Genomic DNA, 27,133 nt, shown 5'->3' with positions numbered 1-27,133 from the left:
GACATTGCTATACAAGTGACAGATCCTTGCATAGTTGAAAATAAGCCAAGGACCCAGTTAAGATCAGTAAGGCCCAATGGGAGCCATGAACAGGTGACAATCTGTAAGGGGATGGTGGGAGGGAATGTTAGACGGATAGAAGACAGACATGGCTCTAGGATTACGGCAAATACATAAACTTTCACATCCGATAATGTTTCTTCCAGCTGTCTCAGCTGGGGGGGGGGGGTTCCATCCAGCTCAGGGGAGAATATCCCCAGCTACATGAAATCCTAAGAGCAATTACTAAAGGATCTTCTGCAGAATGAAGAAACTGAAAACAGCCTTTTAAATTGTAGATCCAGTTTATGAGAAATGAAGGTATGGAATGCAGACCATGTTGCTCCTGCACAGATAACACTACTGAAGAAAGCTACAGGAGTAGCCACCACTGTATTGGAGTGTGGCTTCGGCTTATAGGGCAAGGAAAGGCCTCTAGACCTATAAGCAAATACTACATCTTCAGGAGATCCACCTTGACAGGCACCTTAGAGCTTCCAGAACCTAACTTAGGTTTGAGCAAGGATAAAAACAATTGGGTTTATTCTCCAAAAGTCTTGAGTGATGCAAGCAAAGTTATGACAAACATCCACAGAATGTAGTTGGTGTTCACCTCTGTTCGAATAACTTGGGGGGGGGGGGGGGCAGGCAAATGTGTAGTCTTATTCAGGGTAGTTGAGAAAGCCACTTTGGGGAAAAAATCTGGATTGGTCTTGACAAACACCTTGTCATGAACATAAGTTATGGAAGTTTGCACATCAGAGCCTGCAACTCATGAGGTCACAGTCGCTAAGAAAATGTCTTCCAGATGTACTAGTGGGTTCGAAAGGTGGGAGTGTTTGTTCTTGTAATACTATCCCAAGGACATAATGGAGCTCTCAGAAGGTAGTGCAAATAGAAATGCCCCCTTCAGGAAGGCTTTAGACAGTCTGAAGAAAACAGGGGTGCAATTTTCATCCAAGTGGAAATTGGAAACCGCCAACTGGTAGTGTTGAGTAACTAGCTCCTGAAAAATTTCCAAATTAGAAGTGAAGTTGAGAAAGGGTCTAGACCCTTGGAATAAGTACAAACTTTATAAACTTTGTTTCTGTTCAGAAACCCTCCATCAGGAATGTGAACACAGATTCAAGGCTTTGATGCCTGGGTGAGGCCTGACCAATCCAGAACCCATGGAAGGTGAATCAGAGCAGCCAATAAGGGGCAATGAGAATCTCTCTTACCTTGCACCACAATGATTTCTGAAGAAACTTGTTATAAGAGGTGCCAGGGGGCAAGCATAAAAGGCATCGCCGAGACCACGAATGGATCAGACCATCCCTCAGAGATGGTCTTTTCTGGGATTAGGGAGAAAAAAACTGCTGCCTCTGGTACTGTATAGGATTGCAAATTGATTGCAGCAGTGCTGGTCCCAGAGGCTGAACATCTCCAATGCCGTTGATGGGTTTGGGGACCATCGTGAGACAGAAGAACAGACCTGCCCAGCCCATCCACCAGAATATTGGATTTCCCCAGGATACACATTGCCAAAAGAAAGCACTAGAAAAACATTTCCTACTGCCAAACATTCATGGCCTTGTGACAAACAGTACAATCAAGTTGCACTCTACTGATGCACCAGACAGATACTGTGCCTGGATCATGATCACACAATGGGAAGGTGATCCTAAAAAAGCCTGCACTCTAATGACTGCCTGCATCTCCAGGACACAGATGTGAAGCTTGACCTTGGTTGTCGACCAAGTGCCTTGGGAACATTATCCCTTCAAAATGCTTCCCTACTCCAGAAGGAGCGAGTCTGTGGTGACTGGCCTGAGGGAGGAAACTCAAAAGGGGCAAACTAAAGGGATGTGAGAACAGAAGTTATCCACAACTGAACACAGTCTTCAAATTGGGAGTCAGACTGACGAGAAAACCCACAGGCTAATGAATAATGACCACTGAACTGAGAAAGTCCACCAAAAGGAGAAACTTCACATAAAATCTTGCATGAGGCACGAGATTGACAGACACTGCCAAAGATCCAAGAAGACAAAGAAAAAAAGCAGAGGGGCACTGGTTAAGAAGAACCTGTAAAACTAGCATTTGTAGAAAAAAAGACAGTCTGGACAATGGAAACTCCACTGAGCACATACAGTCATCCTTCCTCAATTTAGTGGCAAGATGAACTGTGCCATGACCATCCATAAAAAGTTGCATCTTACCATAACGTTCCATCTGTGTAGTCGACCTTCACATATCCTTGACAGTGGGTTCAGTTCTGAACTCTTGGAACAGACTCTGCCATTATTCCACCTTGCACACATCAAAAAACTCACACTCCGCTCTGCCCACAAAATACTCCTTACCAAATTACCTCAGATCAAATTTGCATTAAAAAGTACCACAGAAAAAGGAAAAACTTTACCAGAGTCCAGAAAGAAAGCCTCTGTCACCAAGGAACCCGATCCACCATAATAAAAAAGATGGAATAGGGAAGAGGGTGGGTATGTCAAGGATATGTGAAGATAGACAACACAGATGGAACGTTATGGCAAGACAACTTCTTTACCTGATGTCAATCTTCACATAGTCCTTGACAGTGGACCATTGAGCCGAAAGATGCCCTTCCCCTAGAGACCAAATCCAGTTTGTAATGAGCAATAAAAGACATGTGGAGAGTAGCCGCTGCACAAATATGGTCTAAAGAAACCTTGGAATGAAAATACTGACAATGCAGCTACTGCTCTAGTGGAACATGCCCAAACAGGCCTTTGTAGTGGTAAATCGCTTCTGTTATAGACAAAAGTAATACAGTCCTTAATCCAATACAGTCCTTAATCCACTTAGCTAGAGTAACTTTGGACACTGCCTTCCCTTTTGCCAGTGAAGAAAAGGAAACTGGTCTGATTTTCTGAACTCTTTTGTTCTATGTAAAGAGATACGGAGTTGTTTATGTACATCTAATAAATTGAGAGAATATTCACCTTTGTTCAGATGGGATGCAAACAGATCACAGAAAGGCTGTTCCCATTCGCAAAATATTCTACCACAGATGGACTGACACACCAACTCGTGAGGCATTAGAATAGTCCTGCTTAAATCAGTCCACAATCACGTTAGAGGTCCCCGGAATGTGCACCACTTTGAGAAAGCGGTCAGATGAAACAGCTCATTGCCAAACTCAGAGGACTTCCTGACAAAGGGGGTAGGATCTGGTTCCACCTTGTTTACTGATGTACCAGACTACTGCCATGTTGTCTGTTTGAATTGCAATCATTCCAGAGGGGAGGGCTAGGTGAAATGCTTGCAATGCTAACAGCACTACCCTCATCTCTAGAACACGGATATGCAAGTTGGCTTCCAGAGAGGACCAAGTGACTTGGACTGTCTTTTCCAGATAATGCCCACCCCCCACCCTATCTGGGATGGATCCATGGTCACTATGGCTTGGGGCGGAGAGGGAAGGGATGTCCCATCAAAATTTCACTGGAGTGAAGCCACTATTGAAGATCCTGTTTGTATCAGTTGGTAATTGTGATCAAGTGAATTATCGGCCACTGAGATGCTAGCAGCCACTGAAGGTTTCTCATGGGATCTCTCACTAATGGAACTAGGGTGATAGAAGCTGCCATACACCCTATGGCTTGTAGTAGAAGCCTTGCTGGTACACTTTGTTGTTGCGGACAATCTTGACCTTTTACTCCTTGTAGTCTTTTTATGGGTAGGGATGCAATGCTCGTAACCATGTTCATCTCTGCTCCAATGAACTCCGCTGGCATGGCTGTTGGACTTTTTGTAGTTTACAGTAATGCACAGATCTGTAGAGTATAATTTAAAGCCTCTGAGGAGATGCCTAGTAGAAAATTAAGGAGCCAGTTGTCTAGATATTGAAATATTTGGAATTCTTGCAGTCAGATGAGCTGCAACCGCCATGCATTTGGTGAACACCCTGGGAGCTGTGGTGAGACCAAAGGGTAAATGCTCTGAACTGGTAACGACTAGCTCCCAGATGAAGTGCAGGTATCTTCCGGATGGTTAGTCTATTTTTATGTGGCAAATGCGCATCCTGAAGATTTATAGTGCACATCCAAAGTCTTTTCCCATGAAAGGGAGGATAGACTGCACCATGGCCATCCAACATTTGGTCTGCTAAACTAACCTGTTCAGCCTGCTGAGATCCAAGACTTGTCCCCAGTCCCCAGTCTTCTTTGGGGCTAAAAAGAACGTAGAGTAGATTCCGGATTTTATTTGGTCTGGTGGGACTGCTTGGGTGACTTTTGTTGAGCGGTTTTTGAATTTCTAAGACTGCTGCTTCCCTGCGAGTGGGTGGAATGTCCCAGACTTTGGTTGTAGGTTTTGGATGAACTAGAAAGGGTACATTGTAACCCAAGGTTATGTTCCTTTGCAACCAAAAGGTCCTTTTTACCTTTAGCCAGGCATGTTGGTGCAGAGGACAGCAATCAGACCTCCTTTCAGGAATGCTAAGAGCGAGAGCGAGAGCTAAAAAAAAGAATTCACTTACAGAAGAAAAAACTGCTTTGTTGGAGAGCTTACAGATGACATGTCTGGCATTTTGAAGTGGCAAACTAGATCTGAAGTAATTTGGTAAGAAGCATTATGGGTAGAGCTGCGCTCGAGATTTTTGGTACACGCGAGCTGGAACAGCTGCAGTGTCAGTTCAGAGGGCTTGGAACCAAACTCACTTTGAAGACTGACATCATCAGATCAACTGTTCCACAAAGGTGTTCAACCTGTCCAATATTGCCAAGTCCCTAATCTTTTTTGGAAAGATCAAGCTACAGAATCTTTCTGATCTGGCAGGATCTCCTGAATAACTTATTTGTCTAGCAGCTTTGAAATTCCTCAAGCTGTTGTCCTTTATCTAGAGGACAAACATCTGGAAAATCATTTCCCCATTTGAACGGAGTACAAGAAAGGGTACAAAAATCCTCTGAAGTTATTTTCAGCTTCCAATATTCAAGTATGCCCACAGACAGAGCACTTTTTGAATCCAGATGCCTTACTGGACATGGTTCAACCCAAGCAAAAGCAACAAGTGCAACACAGCAAGCCAGCAGTAAAAAATTAAAAGCCAGTATAATAAATCACAACACTAAAAAAGACTCCCTACAAAAAAAAGAAGATAAAAAAAATTAAACAGGAGAGAGCGTTAACAGTGGGAACACTGCAGGGGAAAAACTAGGCCAACAGTCAGAATTGCTAGCATGGAAGAGCAGGTAAACTACCAGATAAATGACTAGACTAAAGGCAAAAAAATCGCTTCTCAAAAATATCTACTCTTATGTGCAGAGTTAAGCATACCACATATCTTGCTTTGAGAAGCGGCAAACGAGATCCGATAGTAACATGGCAGTGTGTTATGGGAAGGGGAGGAGTCTGAGCCTTGGACCCAAGAAGTTTTGTTTTAGCTGTTGCTCTCACATGCATTCAGATCAGACAGACCCAACTGTGACACATACTGAAAAGAACATCAGATCTGATAATGTGATCCAGGAAAACACCTTTAAGAAATGTCTGAAATCTGGATTAATAGAATGTGCTAAGCATCTCTTAAATCTAAGGTCATCAAGAAATTTAAAACTAGGAAGAATGGGTAACAGGTTGTGAAGTGAAACCATTTTGAATTTGGGCATTATCACAAACTGGTTCAGGAAGGAAAGATCCAAAGCTGGTCTCAAAGAAATTTCTTTGGCACCAGAAGCATTCCTGAATAAAACTGCTTCTACTACCCAGAGAAAGGGGTTCCCGTTTTATTTTTGGCATTCCCCAAAACTACTGCCTTTTAAACATTTGCTTAGAAGCTTTCTGCTGGGACCATTTCTTTTTGCTAACAGATAGACAAGGCAGTACAGAATATCTTGGAAAACTTAAGGAAGGAGGGTTGAGGTATTCGCTGAATCAGTGTTCTCCTCTCATCACAATTTTTGATAAGAATGAAATTTTAAATCTGCTGCAGAACTTGACATTCTCAGGAAGATTTTGAGAATACAGCCAGGTAAACCTCAAAACAGTTCCAGTGGCAGAATCCCTGGAGTAGTATCCACAGTGTCATTTCACACAATGAACATTGACTTAGGAAACCAAAGAACATAAAATTATACAAAAAGAGCGTTCTCACAAGAGGAAACAAATGGAGAAAAAAAGTGAATGACTAAAGGGCTTCAGTCCTTCTTTTCTTGGGGGGTGGGTTGGCAGGCTGACTACTGAGGATATTACAGGCTCTGAGCAAAAGACAACCCCCAAAGCAGACAACATTGGAGGGTTAGGTGCAGCTTTTCATAATTCCAGCTGTAACAAATCATATTTTTAAGGAATTGAGAACATAATTTTGTGGGAAAACAAACAGTCACCATCATCATATTTTTCCCATTTACATGGGGTCGGGGTATCGTATTAACTGTCGCCAACTCTCTCGATTCAGTGCCACTCTCCTGCCTTCTTCAACACTCATGCCTGACTGTCGCAGATCTTCTTTCACACAATCCATCCACCTCTATGCTGGACACCCTCGCTTCCTCTTACCTTCTTGCCATCTGTCCCAAATCTCCCTCACCAGATTGTCTTCTGCTTTTCTACACGTGCCCATACCATCGTAATCTGTTTTCTTTGATCTTTTCTGCAATTGGAGCTACTTTGGCTTCTGTTCTTATGTCCTCATTTCTTCGCCTGTCCCGCAGTGTGCATCCTACCACCTTTCTCAGGCACTTCATTTCCATCACCTCTAGCTTCAACTGTTCTGCCTTTACTGCCCAGGTTTCTGTACCATACAGTAGTACTGGTCACACCACTGTCTTGTACACCTTATTTTTCAGCTTATTTGGCATTCTTCTGTCATATACTACACACCTGATACTCTATGCCAGTTGGCTGCAGCCCCTCTGATTCTAGCTTTGACCTCTTCATTCAGACTACCCTTCTCCTCAACCACCCCTCCCAGATACATGAAGCTGTTTATCTGTTCCACTATCTTCCCATCTATCTCTATTCACAGCTTCTTTTGATTTCCCCAATCTGCTGCTATTACCACTGTCTTATCTGTGCTTAGCTTCATCCCATGTGCCTTCAGATTTGCATTCCATTCTCCTATCCTTTGCTGAAGGTCTAGATCAGAGTCTGCCTGTACTGCCACATAGTCTGCATACAGCAGCTTTGTTGCTCTGACCCCTCCAACCTGTTTGCTGATGTAGTCCATTACCAGTATGAACAGCAGTGGGCTCAGAGCTGAACCCTGGTGTACACCTACTCCCACTGGGAACCCCTCAGTGAGGCCAAACACCGTTCGTACTTGAGTCACTGGGTCCTTGTACATAGCCTGTACTAATTCTACCAATGTTTCTGGGACTTCAAACCACCACAGTACTGCCCAGATCAGCTTTCTTGGGACCTTGTCATACGCTTTCTCCAAGTCTAGGAAAGCCCAGTTTGACTCTCTCCTCTTCTCTAGTTTCTTCTCTCAATGCAAACATCGCGTCAATTGTGCTGCATCCTGATCTGAAGCCGAACTGTTCATTTCCCATCTTACATTCTACTATTCTGCGTATCCGTTTATCAATTACACTCTCCAGAACTTTCATGCAATGTGGTAGGAGTTTGATGCCTCTGTACTGTCCACAGTTGTGGATGTCCCCTTTGTTCTTGTACACTGGCACGAGTACACTTATTCTCCAGTCATCTGGAATACGCCTTTCTCTCCACACTGCAATTAGCACCCTCAGGAGCCATTTCTCCCCTAGCTCACCCAGCATCTTTATCATATCTGCTGTGACCTCATCTGAGGCTGCTGCTTTCCCTGACTTCATTTTCCTTAGTGCTGCTCTTACTTCTTCTAAGCTGGGCTTCTCCTACTCTCATTGTAGGCTGTTTCTGGGGCAGTACCACCTCTGTGGGGTTTTCTTCATTCAGAAGCTGCTGGAAATACTCCTTTCATCTGCCTTTGATGTCCTGTGGGCTGGTAAGCAGGTTGTTGCTCGAATCCCTTATGAAGGGTGTCTGACCATCTTCTTTATCTTTCTGTCTTTGCCTTGCAACCTGGTAAAGTTTCTTTGTGCCCCTTTCTGAGTCACTTTCCAGAAGCTGACAGAGTGCCTCCGATACCCTATTCTTTGCTATTGCAACTTCTTTCTTAGTTTCTTTGTTAGCCAACCAGTAGTCCTTCCTAGCTTGGTCAGTCTTTTCAATCTCCCACTTCTTCCTGCACTCCTTTCTTTTGATTACTTCCTGCACTTCTGCATTCCACCACTAGCTTTCCTTATGTACCTTATTTCCATACCTGGCTCGGCCACATATCTTTTCTGTAGTCCTAACACATGCTGTTTTTAGGCGCTGCCACTCAACTCCACCTATTTCATCCTCTTCTTGGGGTGCTAGAGCCCTGAGTAATTCCTTTAACTGCTGTACTTTTCTCTCCAGTTAACTTCCAGGTCTTCAGCCTGGTCTCTGTTGACCTTAGAGCCTTTTCTGACCACTGCTTGCAGCTGATTGTGGCAACTACTGGTTTATGCTGTGAACAGACTGTTTCACTGGGGATGACTTTGCAGTCATGGATTCTACACCCCAGTGCCTTTTCCTTACTAGGAGGAAGTCTACCCGAGTTGCATGATGGCTACTCTTGTATGTGATCTTGTGACTGTCTCTCTTTCTGAACCATGTGTTGGCTACTATCAAGCCATTTGACAGACAGAAGTCTAGAATGGCTTCTCCTTTATTCCTATTGCTCCACCAATGTGGACCCAGGCAGTCCTCATATCCTGTTCTGTTTGTCCCGATATGTGCATTTAAGTCACCCATTATCAACACCAATTCATGTTGTCCTGCTTTACCTAGTAGGTCCTGCAACTGCTGTCTGAATGCATTCTTTTCCTCACTATCCAAACTCCAAACAGGCATTAGTCGGAGGTCAGGATCGAACCTTCTACCTTGTGCATTGGAGGCGAAGACCTTAACCACCAAGCCATCTGGTCTCTGCTCAGTCCGAGGTGCTTACTGCATGTTTTTTTTTTTGTTCTCTTTAGCAGTCATCTCATTTGTGTACACTCTGTGGGACAGATGTTACACATTGAATATAGCTGCAACCTAGACACCACTCAGACAGCAACAGCACCTACTGGCACGATCTTGCATAGAGCAAGTCCCAAAACTGTGTGAATGGAAAACAGTGTACGAACAGAGCTCGTTTTAAGTTTTCTTGCCCATCTATTCTTTTGCTGTGGTTAATGAAAGTGTATAGATTATTAGGTCCCATTTTGATTAATATTTACACAGTACAGCATCGACATTTAGCCCAAATTACTATAAGCAGCATTCCGTTCACATCAACCGAACATTTTGACTCCTGCCCAGTTAACAGAGAAGTGTGTTAAGAAGTGTTACCCCAATAACGGAAAAGTACCAAACACCACAATCCCTTCACTTTCCCCTAGTTGTAATTCTTGAATCTCTTCAAGGGAGAGAGGAATCCTTTTTCCTCACATCAGAAACTGGTTTATGAGAGAGTCAAGAGCTTGCCAAAAACCCTGAGCCAAGTCTAAACTCTCGTCTTAAGAGAGGAAAGATAAATGTTTTTGGTTTCTTTTGAAGAATGCCTGAAAAAACAAAAACAGAATCAAAAGAAAAATACAGTTTTGTACCTACCATAAATGTAGATGTTAGAGTGTTCACCCTGCTGCAGTCATCACACTTGGGTTATCCTGCAGTCAGGCGGCCCCGCAGTCGGCCCGAGTTACAAAGTCTTGCTCCGGCGTCGGTTGCTGTCGTTTCTTCCCTGACGTTAGTCCGAGATGTCAAGTGCCCCCAATATCTATCTATATTAATAATATATATATATATATATATATATATATATATATATATATATATATATATATCTATCAGCGCTTCTGTGGATCACTAGTGATATCTGCATTGCTTACTGTACTTATTTCCTTGTTTCACTTGAAAGAAAGTTACTGTTTGTCGTTTTTGCATTTAAGTTACCTGTAACACATTGCACTTAGTTACCTGGCACTTGCTCACTACAGCAATTATATAAGTCAGCACTAAAAATTAAAAGCACTATACCCTCACTCCCCACTGGCCCTTGTTTTCAATTATAAAGGTATGCCCAATATTACTCTAGCATGTCCAAAGGTCAGTTGTCAATCTCCTCTCCAGTCCAGCTGGTGAATCTGGGAATCTTGAGGCAATGTTACAACTGCCTCATGTACACAGACAACCCTCTCCTCCTCCCAACAAATTCCAACACACGCGAGAGATGCAACCATATAGTAAAACTGGAGGCTAAGCTCTCTCAACTCAGTACTGGCATAACCAGTCAGGAGGAGAAGGAAACCACACTCACTACAACTCCAGTCTCACATAGACCTACCACGACAGCAAACCAAACACATAATCACACAAAAACATACTCTAAGGCTCTAAATAAAGATCTGCCTAAGCAGCAGAGACCTCCAAAGCAGACACCCAAGCAACCGCTACCCCAAAACAAAACACGTGCAACACATCTCAAAGCCAGTGTGCCGAACAGTCACAGCCCTTAAGACAACACACCCGATACACTTGTAATAGGCGACTATCGTCATGCACACCGACGTCCCGCTCACCAGGCTGAACAAGGAGAGGGTCATGGTGAGCAGCCTGTTGGGCGCTAGGATCCGCCACATAACACAAGCACTCAGGTCACTCCAAGGCAAGTACAGATATGACTCAGTCATTGTCCATGCTGGTGTGAATGACTTGAGACGTACCTCCCTGGACTACATGAAGAGACAGAGGAGCTCTCTGAGCATGTAAGCCCAGGCCGGTATGACCCTGACCTCGAGTAGCATCTTACCCTCCCCAAGAATGATGCCACAATATGAAGACATGATCAATTTCAACAATTGGCGTAAGTACTGGTGTCATTCAAAGGGGATCCAATGGCTGTCAGCTTGGGATGATATGCTCGACAAGCCACGATGCTTCGCTAGGGACGGCTTGCACCAGTCACCCCTGGGCTTTCGGATATTGGCAAAGGCTCTTGCTACCCCCATAGTGCCTTTTTTAGGCAAGGCTCAAAAGACAAACCCACCTCCATAGGTATCACAAGGGATAAGAAACCAAGAGTAATGCTGCTCAACACCAGAAGTCTAAACCTCAAGATGCATGCACTCGAAACTCTCCTTAGCATGGAGAACATAGATATCTGTGCAGTAACAGAAACCTGGTTCAGGGCTCCCGAGAGCACCCCAGCACTACCAGGTTATACCTCATACCATGCTTTTTGGCCACAAAACCTGGACCGAACCACAAAAGGAGGGGGAGTATCGATATTCAAAGATACCCACACCTCCAGGTTGGTGGCAAAGCACGAAGCATCAGAGACTATCCATGTGCAACTAACAGTGGGTAAAACTGCCTTCCAGTTTATAGCCTGCTACAGACCACCCTCCCAAACCCAGGAACCCCACTCGGCCTTCCCGAGAACATTGGAAAATATGAAGGTCTCTCCAAACACCATTATATTGGGCGACTTCAACTACCCAAACATAGACTGGGAGCATTACTCTAGCTCCAACACCCTAGCCCAAAGGTTCCCAGAATTTATAAACTCAAATGCTATGGAACAACTTGTTACCACTCCCACAAGAGGGGAAAACATACTGGACCTGATCATCACCAACATGGGGACTCTATGCTCCAGTCCAGAAGTGTATCCCTCACTGGTAAGATCAGACCATAAACTAATCTCACTGGATATTCACATCCCGACCCCACCCCCTGCCCAGAAAACCACAGTGAAAAACTTCTCTAAAGCAAATTTCACACTCCTCAAAACCGAGGTGGAATCCTTCAAAGCCCCCGGGCCTGTGGAAAATACGGCCCAGACCGCAGAATCCTTTATAAATGCATTCTATGAACACCTTCAGGAATGCATGGATCATGCGATCCCAAATAAAATCAAGACCCAATCCTCCAAAGGCAGACGTCCTGTCTGGTGGACCCCAGCCATAAACAAACTATACAATAGAAGGAGGAAGCTACTAAATTGATAGAGCAAAACCCAAAAAGGGAAGGCATCACTGATCAGTATTAGCAAAAAACTACGGGCACTCATAAAATTGTCTAAGGCCAGCTTCGAGAGAAAAATTGCACAGGACACCAAGGATAATCACAAGGCTTTCTTTAGTTATGTTAGGAACCAGGGTGGTAATTCCCAGATATGCTCAGAATTAGTCCAAAATGACAAAAAAAATACACCGAACCCACAGACATTGCCAACATCCTAGCGGACAGGTTCAGCGCAAACTTCTCCCCCCCCCTCCCCACCAAAAGGGCAAATATCTATCCCAGCAGAGTGCTGCCCCCCTGATATCTCAGATGCTCAGGTAAGAGCCGCCCTCTCCAAAGCAAAAGAACACAGCATCAATGGGACCAGACGGTGTCCCAGGCTGCGTCCTACATGAGCTCCAAGAAGAGCTAAACCCAAACATAAAACTACTGTTCAATCTCAGCATTACTACAGGATATGTGCCCAAAGAGTGGCGTACAGCAACAGTGGTCCCTCTCCATAAAGGTGGTGCCTCAACGGATCCTGGAAACTATCGCCCCATAAGCCTGACTAGCTTGGTATGCAAAGCTATGGAAAGGATCATCATGGACCTCATAAATAAAGATATTGGGGACCTACAGACACTGGGATCCTACCCAGTTCGGCTTTGTTAAGGGCAGATCCTGCCTCTTAAACCTGGTTGATTTCTTTGAAACAGTTACCAAGGCCATTGACGAGGGGAAGGTGGTCCACACAGCCTACCTGGACCTCGCAAAAGCCTCCGATACAATACCCCACTCGGGCATTATAGATGAGCTCACCAGCTTCAATATAAACCCCTATGTCACTAGATGGATTGCAAACTGGCTCAAGGACAGAACACACATGGTTAGAATTGCTGGAGCCCTGTCAGACTCCAAACCAGTTACAAGTGGTGTCCCACAAGGCTCAGTCCTGGGACCTCTCGTTCGGTATATATTTCTCGGAGGTACAGGCCAAGACGGAAGGACTGTGGCTGACCAAGTTTGCAGATGATTGCAAACTGGGCGCCATAATAGACTCTCCAGCCGACACAAGCATCCTCCAAAAGGGCCTCATAGAAACAGACAACTGGTGCCAGAGCCATGGCCTCAAGCTAAATGCCAAAAAGTGTATAGTCATCCCCTTTGTCAAAAACAAAGTGCCCACAAATTACCACATAGGTGGTAATCCATTAAGTACAGAAGTAATTAGGGACCTGGGGACCCAAGTTGATAGCAATCTCTCATTTGACAACCACGTGGCCAAAGTGGTTAGAAAGACATTTTCTATAGCCCACCTAATCATGAAGGATTCACATCTAGATCAGGGGAGGTCATCGTGCCTCTTTACTCATCCCTCATCAGGCCCATAATTCTGTACAATGCCCCTTTTGGGATGTACCTTACCAGACACCTGCAGCAACTGGAAAGACCCCAAAAGTACCTCACCAAGAGGATCAAAGGGCTCAAACAGATGCCATATGCTGCCCGGTTAAAGAAATTCCAGCTCTACTCAGTGGCATACCGCCTGTTCAGAGGCGATCTGTGCCTGACGTATAAAGCCATGTCCAACCCGGAATTAATGGACATGCTGCACCTCAGAAAATCCAAATCCCATCGAGCTACGCGTTCGAGAGACTTGAACCTCAGCACTGAAATAAATAGGACATGTTGGAGGGAAAGATTCATAACCCAGAGGCTCCCTTCACTCTGGAATAAAATCCCAGTCCAGGTTAGGCAGAGTCCCTCATTGACCCTCTTCAAGAGGAATCTTGATGAGTGGATGGGAGATCATAGGTTTACCCCGGGTATCACTTCTGTGTCACTGTTAGAGGCACAGTATACCAACCTCGAAAAAGGGCATAGCAAAATAAATTTACAATGGGTGTCGAAAGCCAAACACATTCTGGCTAGGCTTATAAATGCCCTTGGGCAGATATAAAACAACACCTTCAGGCACAAGCAAATATACCACAGAGGTTGTATAGGATAGAGTGGTATAGATAAGTCCAGCTAGTTCAGAGGGGAGGGAGGGTAACCTGGACTGCAGCAGGGTGAACACTCTACATTTATGGTAGGTACAAAACTGTACTATGTTCATAGTGTTACCCTGCTGCAGTCATCACACTTGAGTTTAACTCAACCACCCATTCTTAGCTTTGGGATTTCAACAGGGTTAGAAGAAGCTAGCAGGCCCTGAAAAACTGCAGTGGCAAAACCAGCTCTAGTCTTAGAATATAGAGGTAAGTGATAGTGTTTGGTGAAGGTGTGCACTGAACTCCACGTTGCAGCTTCCAGAATATATCCTTGGTTGGCACCCCCCTGAGAAAGGCTGCTGATGTAGCTGTAGCCCTGGTGGAGTGGGACCTAATGTTAGCAGGTACCGGTTTCCCATGATGCGTGTAACAGAAACGTATGCAATGTCCTATCCATTTTGAAATGGTCTGTTTTGAGATAGCTTTTCCTTGTGATCCTGCAGCATAGGCTACAAAGAGCTGGTCAGATTTTGTGATCCTGCAGCATAGGCTACAAAGAGCTGGTCAGATTTTGTGAAAGCCTTAGTTTTATCCAAGTAGTAAAGTAACTGCCTGTGAATGTCCAAAGAGTGCAGGAGTCTTTCTCCTTTGTTCTGGGGATTTGGGAAAAAGGTGGGCAAATGAATGGTTTGGTTTATGGCCACACTGGATACCACCTTTGGCATAAAGGAAGGGTTAGTTCGTAGAGAGACTCTTGTCTTGATGAAAAATGAGGAAAGGCTCCACTGCCATTAGTGCCTGTAGCTCCGAGACTCTTCTAGCTGAAGTTATTGCTAGTAGCAGGGCAGTTTTCCATGAAAGAAATTTAAAATCTGAAAAAGTTGGTTCAAAGGGCAGCAGTGTAAGCTTTTCCAAAACAAAGTTGGGATCCCAAGTAGGTGTTTGTGCTCTCCTGGGCGGTCTTATGTTCTTAGCCCCTCTGAAGTACTGTCTTAGGAGTGGATGTGAGAATAAAGGAGGATCAGTGCTGTAATGAGCTGAAATTGCTGAGGCGTGGATCTTAATAGAGGAAAAGGAAAGTCCTTTGTGCAACATCTCAGTTAAATATTGTAGAATCTGAGGAATGTTTGGATCAAGGGGATTTTGGCCTATAGCCTGGTTCCAGGCACAATTTTTTTTCCATTTGTCTGAATAGGTTTTCCTGGTGCTGGGCCTCCTGGCCTCCAGAATGACAACCATAACAGCTTTGGATAGAGGTGCTGGCTGATTGTTTAGGTAATTTGCCATGCAGCCAGGTTTAAAGTCTTGAGCTGGCCGTGTAGAATCAGATTGTCTCGTTGGGTGAGCAGGTGAGGAATTTGTGGTAAAATCCATGGTGGGCCATAGGCCATGGGCCATGTTCCTTAGAATTGGATACCAGTGCTGGCATGGCCAGTCTGGTGCAATGAGTATCATTTGTGGCCTCTCTAATCTGACTTTCAGCAGTACCTTTAGGCAGTGGAGGAAAGGCGTACACTGTTAATGTTTTCCAACTGAGAGGGTGTCCACTTTCCAAGCTTGTGGATGGAATGACCTTGTGCAAAATTTTTGAAGTTGGTAGTTTTGGGGGTTGGCAAACAGATCTATGTCTGGGCATCCCCATTTTTGAGTTATCATTGCAAATACTTGTGGATCTAGTTTCCACTCGTGGGGATCCATGATGTTTCTGCTTAGGTCGTCTGCCAATGTGGTTTTCTTTCCTGGCAGGAATTGTGCTTGTAATTGAACCTGGTAAGACAGTGCTGTGTTCCACAAGGTCATTGCTGGCATGCATAGAGGGTAGGAATGTGTGCCCCCTAGCTTATGTACCACATTACTGTGGCATTGTCAATCTTTATTAGTTGTCCTGGGTGTAAGAGGTCCTTGAAAGCTGTTAGGGCATTCTGTACTGCTAGCATTTCTTTATTGATCTGCAGATGCCTTTGATCTGTAATCCATTTGCCCCGAATGCACTGTCCTGCCATGTGTGCTCCCCAGGCATAGTCCGATGCATCTGTTGTCATAGTTTGCCTGGCTGTGGGCAAGGTGAAAGGATCACCCTTGTTGAGGTGACATGCCTGTGCCCACCACAGAAACTCCTGTTGAAGGGAGGGAATGAGTGGTATCATTGTTTCCAAGCTGTGGCTGTGCCGAGTCCATACGCTTTTCAGGTACCATTGTAATTTCCTCATATGCAGTTTTGCAAATGGTATTAGTAGTATGCAAGATGCCATGAATCCAAAGTCCTGCAGAATTTTTCTTGCAGGGAGTTGGGTCTTTGTTGCCATTATTTTTAAGTATTGAGTCAGCTGTTGTTGCTTGTCTGGCATGAGATAAGCCATCTGGGCCGTTGTATTCATGCTGGCACCCAGGAATATTATGTTTTGTGAGGGCACTAGTTTTGATTTCTTTTCGTTTACTGTGTACCCTAGGCAACTTGGGTGTTTGACAAATGCCAGATGCTTTAAAAGAATGGCCTTGCTTTCTGCTTGAATAAGTCAGTCGTCCAGGTATGGGTATATTTGAATTCCTCTTTGTCTGCAGTATGCAATTACTGGTGCCAGGCATTTTGTGAAGACCCTGGGCACAGCAGATAAGCCAAAGGGCAGTGCAGAGAATTGATAATGGGTTGAACCTGCAATGAAGCGGAGGCATCTTCTGCAATTTTGTCTGATAGGGACATGCAGGTATGCCTCCTTGAGGTCCAACGTTACTAGCCAAGCATTCTTGCCCAGCGTGGGAAGAAGCTGCTGTAGTGTTAGCATCTTGAATTTTGGTACTTGTAGATAGGTGTTCAAAATTGAAATATCCAGAATGGGTCTCCATGCTTTGTCTTTTCTTGGGACTAGAAAAAGAGTCTTGAGTAAAATCCTTGTCCTTGCTCCTGTGTAGGTACCTGTTGAATGGCTCTCATGTCCATGAGAGCTGTAATTTGTTTTTTGTGCCTCTGCCCATTGATTTGGTGGCTGGTTTGGCATTCCTTTTATCCTTGGCAAGGTATGAAAGTGGAATCTGTATCCTTGTGAGGCAATGTTTAGGACCCATTTGTCTTTTGTGATGATGTGCCAGTTGTCTGCAAAAACTGCTAATTTTCCTCCCAAGGGAGCTGCCAAGAGAGATTTGCTTGGTAGTTTGAGGATTGAGTCATTGTGTTTGTCTTCTGCTAGCTTGGAGCCTGTCTTCTCCTCCTTTCTGGGTAGCAGTACCCCATTGGCGAGGTTTGTAAGGGCCTTGTGACTGACCTCTGCCCCTTGGGCGTCTGTATTTGCCCCTCTGATCTGTCAGAAGCTGGAAAGGACCAGTTTTTTGTTGGCCAATTGCTGCTGAAACGAGGGGGTTGTACCTGTAAAAAATCTGCATAGAGTTTGCCTTATCCTCCATTTTCTTTAAAACCTCTTCTGCTTTGACACCAAATAATACATCCTGCTGTAAAGGTGAATCCAATAATTTTGCTTTAACATGATCAGGTAGGGTTTGTTCTTTAACCAAGCATATATACGTATGACAGACCCAGTAACAGCTGCTCTACAGAAAGCTTCCAATGAATCAAATTCACATTGTAAAGTATGTTTGCCCACCTGTTCAGCTGCATGCAACAGAGCCTGCATTTCCTTGAATTCAGACTGTTCAGAATGTGTGCTCATTTTTTTGCTTTAATTGAGACATTAGGAATTGCTGACATTTCAGCATGTGAAACTGAATTTAATGCTCTCATAGCCAGAGTAGCTGAGGTGTATATCTTCTTTCCCCATCTATCTAGGGCTCTGGAATCTCTTTCAGAGGGCACAGGATTTTTAGCCATAGAAGCTTTAGCCCCTTTGGGACCCTGGGAAATTGTTTCTGGGTCAGCCACATGGCTTTTATAAAGGAATTTGTGTAAGTCAGGTACTCTGTAGTACCTGTCTGGTTTGGCTGGAGCAGGAAGTAGAGTCTGGATTTAGACTAGACTCAAAGTAAACATCATCCACAATGTCTAAAACTGGAGGGATAGCAAGTGGTCTGTGCTGGGGTAGTAAAAGGAACTCTCGGAGCCTTTTCTTAGAATCAGAGTAGTCCTGGCCTTCCCAGTGGAAATGTTCCCTCATGGTATGTAAAGCTTCCCCAAAGGAGTAGTCTTCAGGGGAGATGCTGAGGGAATAGAGTCTTCAGTATTAGAGTCTTCATAAGGGGGAAAAGTGTAATCCTGTTCCTCAGAAGAATCTGAGGAAATTGAAACCTGGTCAGAGGAAGCATAATCCTCCTCTTGTCTTGGTCTTTTATCTGGAGGGGGATGGGAACCCCTGATTAGGGTAATCAAATCTTCAGTCATCTTAAGCATCTGTTTCTTAGGCATGGGGCCTTGAACTAAATTGAAACCTGGTCAGAGGAAGCATAATCCTCCTCTTGTCTTGGTCTTTTATCTGGAAGGGGATGGGAACCCCTGATTAGGGTAATCAAATCTTCAGCCATCTTAAGCATCTGTTTCTTAGGCATGGGGCCTTGAACTGTAGACTGATGTACAGTCTTTTTGGTTTTAATGGAGTTTTAAGCTTAGCATAAGATTTAATGGTGAGTGTAGTCAGTCTGAAGACACCCTCTGCAACTGAAGGTGTTTCTACTGCACCAGGATCTCAGTCTGCTCCGGTGTCGGAAGGGCCTAATGAAGATGGCTGCGATGGCCTAGTACACACTGCTTGAGAATCCGCAGCCATCTGGGTTTCCAATTCTGTGGTCATCAGGGGCTGCGTAGGCGCCTCATTGAAAGCCAGAGAACCGGCGACAGGCCCAGCAGAGGCCTCGGAGTCTGGCTTGTTCCTAGGCTGCCTGTCCTTATCCTTGCGTTTTTTTATGCATGCCGGTCATCGGCTGCTCCGACGGCATGATATCATTAAATTTCCTACCAAAGTAATGTCGTGCAAAGTCAAAATGTCATTTGATAGTTCATTTATTAAACCTAGCACAAAACCGACAACCTGTGACGTCGTGGTCTGGGCCTAGGCAAGGAATACAATAAGAATGGAAGTCCTTATGAGGTATTTGCTTCCCACAAGAAATGCAATTGTTAACTTTTTCTGACATCGGACTGAGGCAAGAAAAGGTTCCCCAACGGGGTACGAAAAGGTTCCCCAATGGGGTACTTAGCTTTATTGAAGATTTCGGACTGAAATTCGATTCGAAAATCTCAGGTGTCGGCCGACCGGCACTTGCGAACTGCTTCTGCTTCAGGCATCGCACGGAAAGACTGAAGAAAATGGCGTTGGATGCCTCATATACCCCTGGCGCACTGATGTCAGGGAAGAAGCGACTGCAACAGACACCGGACCAAGACTTTGGAACTAAGGCCGACTGCAGGACTGCCTGACGGCAGGATAACCCAAGTGTGACGACTGCAGCAGGGTAACATGATGATCAGCTTCTTCAGGGAGGGACACAGCATTTTGGATAAGCAGAGGTTCTTTCCCTTCCCTATAAACAGATAAAAGTTGCTCCTCCTTGGCCACTTAGGGACCAACAGTCACAGAGGATGCATTTAATCCTCAGTCCACAGTGACTGCAGGGACTATACCAGGGATCCAAAATAAAACACAAGCAGCCTAAGGAACCAGCATTGGTCATAGCAGTTTGTCTCCTACAACCAAGGCAAAATACTAGCTTGCTGCCGAGGCAAGGCTTTTTCCGGATGGAAGAAGGTCCAGCTGAGGAGCCAGTACAATGTTCATGGTCAAGCAGAAAATGGTGCCAAATTCCCAGTAAAGCTTAGCAGCAACAGACTGTAAAAAAGTAAAGTAGAAAAAAGTAAAAAGCACTTTTAAAACAATTTCCCCAGCCCAAAAAAGTAAGCTAACAGTTTCTCTACAATTTTAAACTTTTAAACTTATTACAATAAAAAAGTGCTCTCTGTACAAGTCACAGGACAGTCAAAAACACTTTAGCTTACAAGTGCATCTTTTACAGAAAAAAAAATTCTGTGAGAAAAAAAAAATGGAAGACTTTTCTCCCCTTAACAAAATGTTCCTTCCCCAGCAACAGAACAGCATTGGTTGACCAATCCTTGAAAGCCCAAAGAGGACAGCTCATCAGCAGCAGGACAGCTCTGTAGGGCTTGGTACTGAAATTAATGGTTGAGTGCATGGAAAGTGCCCAGACGCTTTGGAAGCTGGACAGCTGCTCTATCCTATGCAGAATAGAACCCATACAGCCTAGGCTACTGCAGCAGTAATAGCAATGAATACCTTGGTATGATAATACTAAATACTGCTCAGACATGTTTATATTACAGTTTTTCACAACTCAGTAGCCCAGCATCTACTTGTGCCGCACTCCTGGCATCACTATTAACCTACCTGTTGTAGCCAAGTCACTCAGCAATGGACACTGTATAAAAGTCTAAATCTAGAAGCCAATTAAATGCACCTTGTAGTGTAGTAGCACTACTTATTTGCTGTTGATCATCAACAGTCTCACTCTCTTTCTCATCAAGAGCTTTAGCTATATCTGTGACTTGTACAATGCAAACAGTGTACTGTAACAGCTCTACTTAACTGAAGCCAATGTTGTTGAGACTTTCGGCTTTTCCCGGTTAGGGGTCGCCATAGCGGAACTCCGGTCCGCTAATGATTGGCAGTTGATTTTTACATACAGAGTTGCCAGCCCTGACGCACAACCTTCAACGAGGGTATGCCCATTCACGCATGTCTCCACGCAGAAGACGCTCTGAGAGTCCAACCGGACAGCGTCTTGATGTTCAGCAGTTTTTTTTTTAGTTTCAGCTATTCAGCCAAAAGAATATCTACTCATTTCTGAAACCTGCATCTTTTATCGCAGCACTATCTGAACAGTTAGAAAAGAAGCTTTCCGGCAGTTAGTTTTAGCCCTGCTAATGAGGATAGGTTACCAATACATCACACATTTGCCTTCCTATTGTAACCCTCTGCATAAACATAAATGCCGTTTGTGTGGAGCCCTTTTCCCTAGGCCAGTGCTGAAAGAAAAAAAAAAAAGCATCCCCCCCCACACACGAGAGGCCTAAAGCCCAGCCACACTATCCCAGTAAACAAATGCTAAAAAATAATACACAAGCATTTGAAGCATGTGTCTTTAGGCCTAAATTATGGATGTAAAGCATCTTTGGACAATCTCACTTCCCCAGTTAACAGATGAAACAAAAACAATACACATTGATGAGATGCTATTAATTGGGACAGGTGTGTTGAGCCATACTAGACCCTTTTCCTCACATGGCCTGAGTACACAGTAATAACAAGAAACACCTGTACACAAGTTAAAAAATGTTAAAAGTAACAAAGCAAAAGTGACTTGGGTTTCAGTCCAACCATCTGTGTATCTTCTTAATGCAACCAGATAGTTGTGGCATGATCCAAATGGATACATTCAGAGAAGAGTTGGGCAGACAAAGACTAGCTCAATACACATCATTAGTGAATTTCAAGAATTATTAAATCAGTGACCCTATCTCCTACTACTTAGATTCATAGGTTAGTACCAGGCTAACTGCCCTTGTGAGACATTTTAAGCCTAGCCAATTATCCCTTGTGATACTTGAACCCTGCACCTTGTGTTTGTAAAGCAAACACTTTAACCATTAGGCCACCCTCCCAACACTTCAATGAAACATTAAAATATATGGCAACTTTAACACCCAGTGCCAACTAAATAGGCTACTCACAAAGCAGCTTTAAGACCGATGGATAGGTCAGATGCACATAAACCTACAAAGACACATGCAAAAGACATCTTCACTGTCAACAGACATAACAGATTACTACAATCTACGGAACTTGTGTGTTTGCTCACAAATAGAAGCTCATCAGTTTTACAAATTGTTAAACCATCAAAGCTCAAACCAAGGAATAAAAATTAACTGTTAAAAATAAAATGGCTTATTTTTCATTATGTTGATGCTACCAGGACTAGTGGCTTGAACTTTCTAAAACTATTTATCACAGAATACTAGTGCATATGGCCAGTGCACAAAAGCCGGATTTCTATTAATGGACATAAAAATGAAAGAAATTACATTTCTTTTTTAAATTATGGCAAAAACAGGATTTTTTTTTTTTTAAACCAAACGATAGGTCATCAAGGCCAACTTAAAAAAGATGACAATGCAATTACTACTACCTTGGCTACTGATAAAGGAATCTTTCATCGTTTCATTACCACTGTCTGGTAAGTTAGGGCTACTGGCTTGATCGCTGCCTTTCTGGGCTGGACTGACAGAGGTGTATGCAGAATCAGACTTAGACTTGGGGTTCTTGGACTTGGGTTTTCGTGTGCTAATCCTAATGACCCCTTGCACCAAACGACATTCTGCATCCTCTTCATCCAGACTATAATCATGGGTAATGCTACTGATAAGTTCAGAGATCATGCTGGTTTTCTGCAAGAATACAGTGTCTGAAGTACATTTAGCCAGCTCGTCAATCTGGTGGTTGCTAAAGAGTTCCAGTAGTTTCTTCATGATCAAGTTATCTATTTCAGCACTGGACATAGATCCACTCAGTTTGTTATCAGACTCCTGATCTGGGTATGAAAAATCCACAGAGCTGGGAGGGCTGTTGGACTTGGGTGGCTTTTCCAAGCTATCTCGTAGTATTGCATCTTGAAAGGTCCCTCTGTTAGTTATGTTAGACTGCTGACTTGGAGATGTATTAACAGAGACTGGCTTGCCATGTAAGCGAACATCAGGATAATTAAAGCTGTTACCATTAACAGGCTTTTTAATTTTGCCAGAGTTGATTTCAGTGTCAAGAGTACTACGATCTTGACGTACAAGGATTGGGTGATCAGAATCAGGCGGGTCTGTAGATGTTTCAGAGCTGCAGACACAAGGGACACCGATATCAGCTTCTGGTTTGTATTTTCCACAGGTAAGGACACAGCAGAGTACGTTTCTAAACTGGTTCCAGAATTGTGCTACAGGACCACAACCTGACTGATCCTGCAGACCTTCAGCAGATTTTGGGATGAAATCAATCTTTTCAGATTCCATTCCATTGGGATCGCTGCGGTATGCAGGTTCTTGTTTTGGAGTTTGCCATTTTGACACTCCTCTTCGTACCTGCTTGACCTCATCTCTCAAATTCGGAGTTTGATCACCTTGGACCTCCAAACTTAAGTCACTGTCTTTAGAAGGGCTTGTTCTCAACACTCCAACACCCAAAATCTGCTGTGTTCTTTGGTCCTTCGTCTGTTGTTTCCAATATGCATCCCTGGTGTTCCCTGGCATGGCTCACACCATCACATACCTACATCAAAAACAAAAACAGGTTGAAGCAAGTTCCTCCACATTTATTGCTCAATACAGTCCGATGATATACTATAGTGCTATATGCTAAGTCTACATAACCAAATCAGATCAAGCAAGCAAATTCTATACTAGCTAGTGATGGTCTCTACACACAATGCAGTCTACTATGTAACATTCCTTTAATTATAAGGGCCATACTCCCCTACTGCCATTTTTTCTGTGTTAACATTCATGTAATTGTAACATTAAGTAAGCAAACTGAAAGATGAATAAAACAAAGAATTTTAATTAAAAGCAGCTAGCACTTCAGTAAAGCCTTCTTAGTACACTCACTAGTTTTCCAAAATAAGCATAATGGACTGCCCAATAGGCAAGCCCATCATAAATAGAGCACATCCAGTCACTGAAGTACTTTTCAGTGTCCCATCTATATGCTTTACTAGTAAAATAAAATAAATATGTTCAACAGGCAGGAGGTCCAGCAGACAATTTGAGAATTGTACATTTACTTTCAAGCTAATGACTGGTTAAGCCTCAACATCAATGATGCAATTGAAAGCCGAAAAGAATTATAGAAAGCAGCTGTAAAAAAAAAAAACACACACACACACGGACAACTGAGAGCAATGCTTATACTGGCAGTATACTCATACTACGTGCAAACATACATCTGAACTATCCTATTTTCTACAGAGCATGTGTCATTTTCCTTATATTTTTTGCCGTGCCTCTCAATTTTTTTTAAAAAAGCTTTGACCAAATCCTCAGGGAATTTTGCAGAGTCAATAATACCAGAGATCAAAAAGTAAGAACAAAAATGCTCTCTATTGCTTACCTTGCACTGCATAGCTGTACTGTGAAAATGTGGGGATGCAAGTGCCATATGCATAGTACACCTGCTTACAGGAAAATAGGAGGAAGACTAAAGTACTACTACTTAAAAGGTAACCAATTTATTTAAATAATATTGCCTAACAGCAAAAATCAAAATGGGTTCACCCTCATGATCAAACTTAAGATGCCACTAAAAGAACAGTGGTCTTTTAAGAAAGAGATGATTAATTTGTATGAAAATATGAGTATTTGCAGTGAAGCATCCCAAAAGTTTCAGATTATAATCTTGATTAATAACAGATTTAACATGCAAGGATGACGAGTGATCTCTAATCTATTCCTGGAACCTCACTCCTCTCGATAGTTAGGCATTTAAGACGCTCGTTGAATGGGCATCGAGACATACTACTACTTCAAATCAAACTACCTTGGTCGCTAACAAAAGAATGGTCATTAACATGTTTAAGCAAGTTCCTGTAGAAACAGAGCAGCCTTTAACCACAGTATCATCCTGCACCAGTTTTTGCTGATGGAATACCTAGCCCATTCTGAAACAGTCCATCAAATTAGAGGGATTTCTATAAAATTTTCATAATGTTACTATCAATACCCACTGAGGTTCTAAAGGTTTTCAAATTTTACTTTTAAAACCTAAGCGCAACCTGGATAACTGGATGGGAAACCTAAGATGCACCCCCTGGGACTCCATGTATCCCTGCTGGACAGTGACATAAGGTGCTGACTTGCTGGAACATGGGCTAAATTCTTGGCTAGGCTTGTAAAGGCCTCTGGGCCAAAAGCCTAGTAACTTCCTATGAAAATGTTTTTTGGTTTTACTCTTATTTCCTATGTTAGAGTAAAATGGATTTTTTTCTGAATTATTCCAAGATCATTGTACATGTACAATATATTTAAATACATTACTTCATTTTTGGATGCTGCTACCTGGTCCATGCAGACATTCTGTACACATTTTAACACTGCAATCCACAATTTCTCTTACAAACTCAACGGTACTTGGATTCAGTAAACACAGCATCAGGACAGCAAAAATACAGACAACCTACATACAAGTAAAATTTTGCAGGGTAGTTTCACAATGACAGATCTCTGACAAATGTCACAGAGGAGGTGGTGTGTGAGCATTGATTGATGACCAGATGCTGGAGAAAAACACCAATCGTCCTCAGTAGAGAAGCTCTTTGAGACCAACCTTGGTTTCATAGTACTGGCTGTTGTATATGGGACTCATAAAATGCTGTACACTATCTGGGCTTTCCACTGCAAAACCGTACTTGATGTTACTTCATGAATTCAAAGCAAAAGGCCAATGCAGTGCATCTACTTGGGTTGCTTCTCATATTCGGAGCTGGAATTGGTCAATTATGAGTTGCGCATACATTTACCAACATGTCAAAAACACTCTTTTCCCATCTGTGTTGTACACACAGACAACGGTTGACTTGGCATCATTTGGGGGAAACCAGAATCAGCTGAAAACTGAGATAGAAGGGAATATAGTGAAACAGACCAACAGCTTTAAGTGTCTGGAGGGATGGTTGAGGAAAAAGGAAGTCTAAATGAGGAGGTCAAAGCTAGTACAGGAGGGGCTGCGGTCAAACTGGCAGTGCGTCTTGGGTACTATGTGACAATAGAAGGGAATATAGTGAAACAGACCAACAGCTTTAAGTGTCTGGAGGGATGGTTGAGGAAAAAGGAAGTCTAAATGAGGAGGTCAAAGCTAGTACAGGAGGGGCTGCGGTCAAACTGGCAGTGCGTCTTGGGTACTATGCGACAAGAATACTACAGAAGCTGAAAAAGCAAGGTATACAAAACAGTGTGATCAGTACTACTCTATGGTACAGAAACCTGGCCAGTGAAGGGAGAGCAGCTAGGGAAGCTAGAGATGATTAAGATGAAGTGCCCAAGATGAGTGGCATGATGTACACTGAGGGACAAAGAAATGGGAACATCACAGCTGAAGCAGCTCAACTGCAGACAGAGTCACAGAACCACATCATAGTGACTCCGGCACCTGTACAGGAAAACAAAATAAAATCAGGTGAAATGATTTGGGAGAGAAAGAAGGCAGGAGAAAAAGTAATCCATCAGATGATCTGCATGAGAGCTCGGCAACAGTCAGGAAGGTAGGAAAGTGGCATTGAAGAGATGGTGGGTGACAAATGAGAAAGCATCTACCCTATAGTGTGTGCACAGAAGACCAAATGACTTCGTAAAAAGCTCCAGAGTAGGCAACTGCTGTAGTATAAAAGGCTTTACTATGGTGGACATAAAAACAAAATTTACTTCGAAATCCAGTTAGCAACAGCTTGCTTAGACAAATTTTCCCATATTGGCCTCCTGGAAGGAAACAAAACTGGTCAGCTCTTTGAATGCCTTTGGTCTTGTACAAGTAAATGTGAGCCGCATGTGCACTTCCAGAGAATGAAGGATTCACTCACCCCTTGTTCTGATGGTTAGGGGAAGAAGGTGAGAAGACTTCTGGCCTGGTAAGAGACAACTCACCAACTACCTGAGGCACAATAGATTGACCTCATGAAAAATAATGAAGGGAGGGAAGCCATAAGGGCTTGAAGCTTGGAAAATCTAACAGAAGGAGTCACTTGCATGATGACCTTCCATGTACAGAATTTGAGAGAAGTGGAACCTGCTAGTTCAAAAAGTTAGCCGGATAAACTTTGCCTTAAACAAATAAAAAATAAAAAACTTACTTAAGTCCCTCAAAGGAGGGATAGCTTTCTTCAGTACATTCAGATGAAGGACATCCTTAAGAAACTACTTACCTCAAACCTAGAAAACAGTGGTGGAGCTAGAGGTAAGCATGCCAAAAATCAGACAAATGCACCTTACAGAAGCAAGCTAGATCAGCTCTTAATAGCTCACACAAATGACAATAGTAGGATTCTTCTTGTTAACACCACACAAAAACATCTTTTCCATCTGGATATAA

At 43.4% G+C, this 27,133-nt stretch overlaps 2 protein-coding genes across 3 annotated transcripts in view; one reads left to right on the top strand and one right to left on the bottom strand.

Moving 5' to 3' along the window:
• The window catches only part of NDC80 (NDC80 kinetochore complex component), a 2,583,329-nt gene that overhangs the window by 330,207 nt on the left and 2,225,989 nt on the right, over positions 1–27,133 (top strand). The window lies entirely within an intron of this gene.
• The window catches only part of KDF1 (keratinocyte differentiation factor 1), a 198,036-nt gene that overhangs the window by 74,705 nt on the left and 96,198 nt on the right, over positions 1–27,133 (bottom strand). For both annotated transcript variants that reach the window (XM_044071084.1, XM_044071083.1), the window contains exon 2: positions 22,200–23,326. In XM_044071084.1, coding sequence (XP_043927019.1) covers positions 22,200–23,307 — 1,108 coding nt within the window. In that variant the 5' untranslated portion in view covers positions 23,308–23,326. The remainder of the gene's footprint in view (positions 1–22,199; positions 23,327–27,133) is intronic.

Source organism: Protopterus annectens, chromosome 5.part0, assembly GCF_019279795.1.
Source record: "Protopterus annectens isolate FY-2018-M chromosome 5.part0, PAN1.0, whole genome shotgun sequence".
Lineage (NCBI taxonomy): Eukaryota > Metazoa > Chordata > Ceratodontiformes > Protopteridae > Protopterus > Protopterus annectens.
The sequence above is the reverse complement of the archived record's forward strand: the minus strand, read 5'-3'. Positions and strand labels throughout refer to the sequence as shown.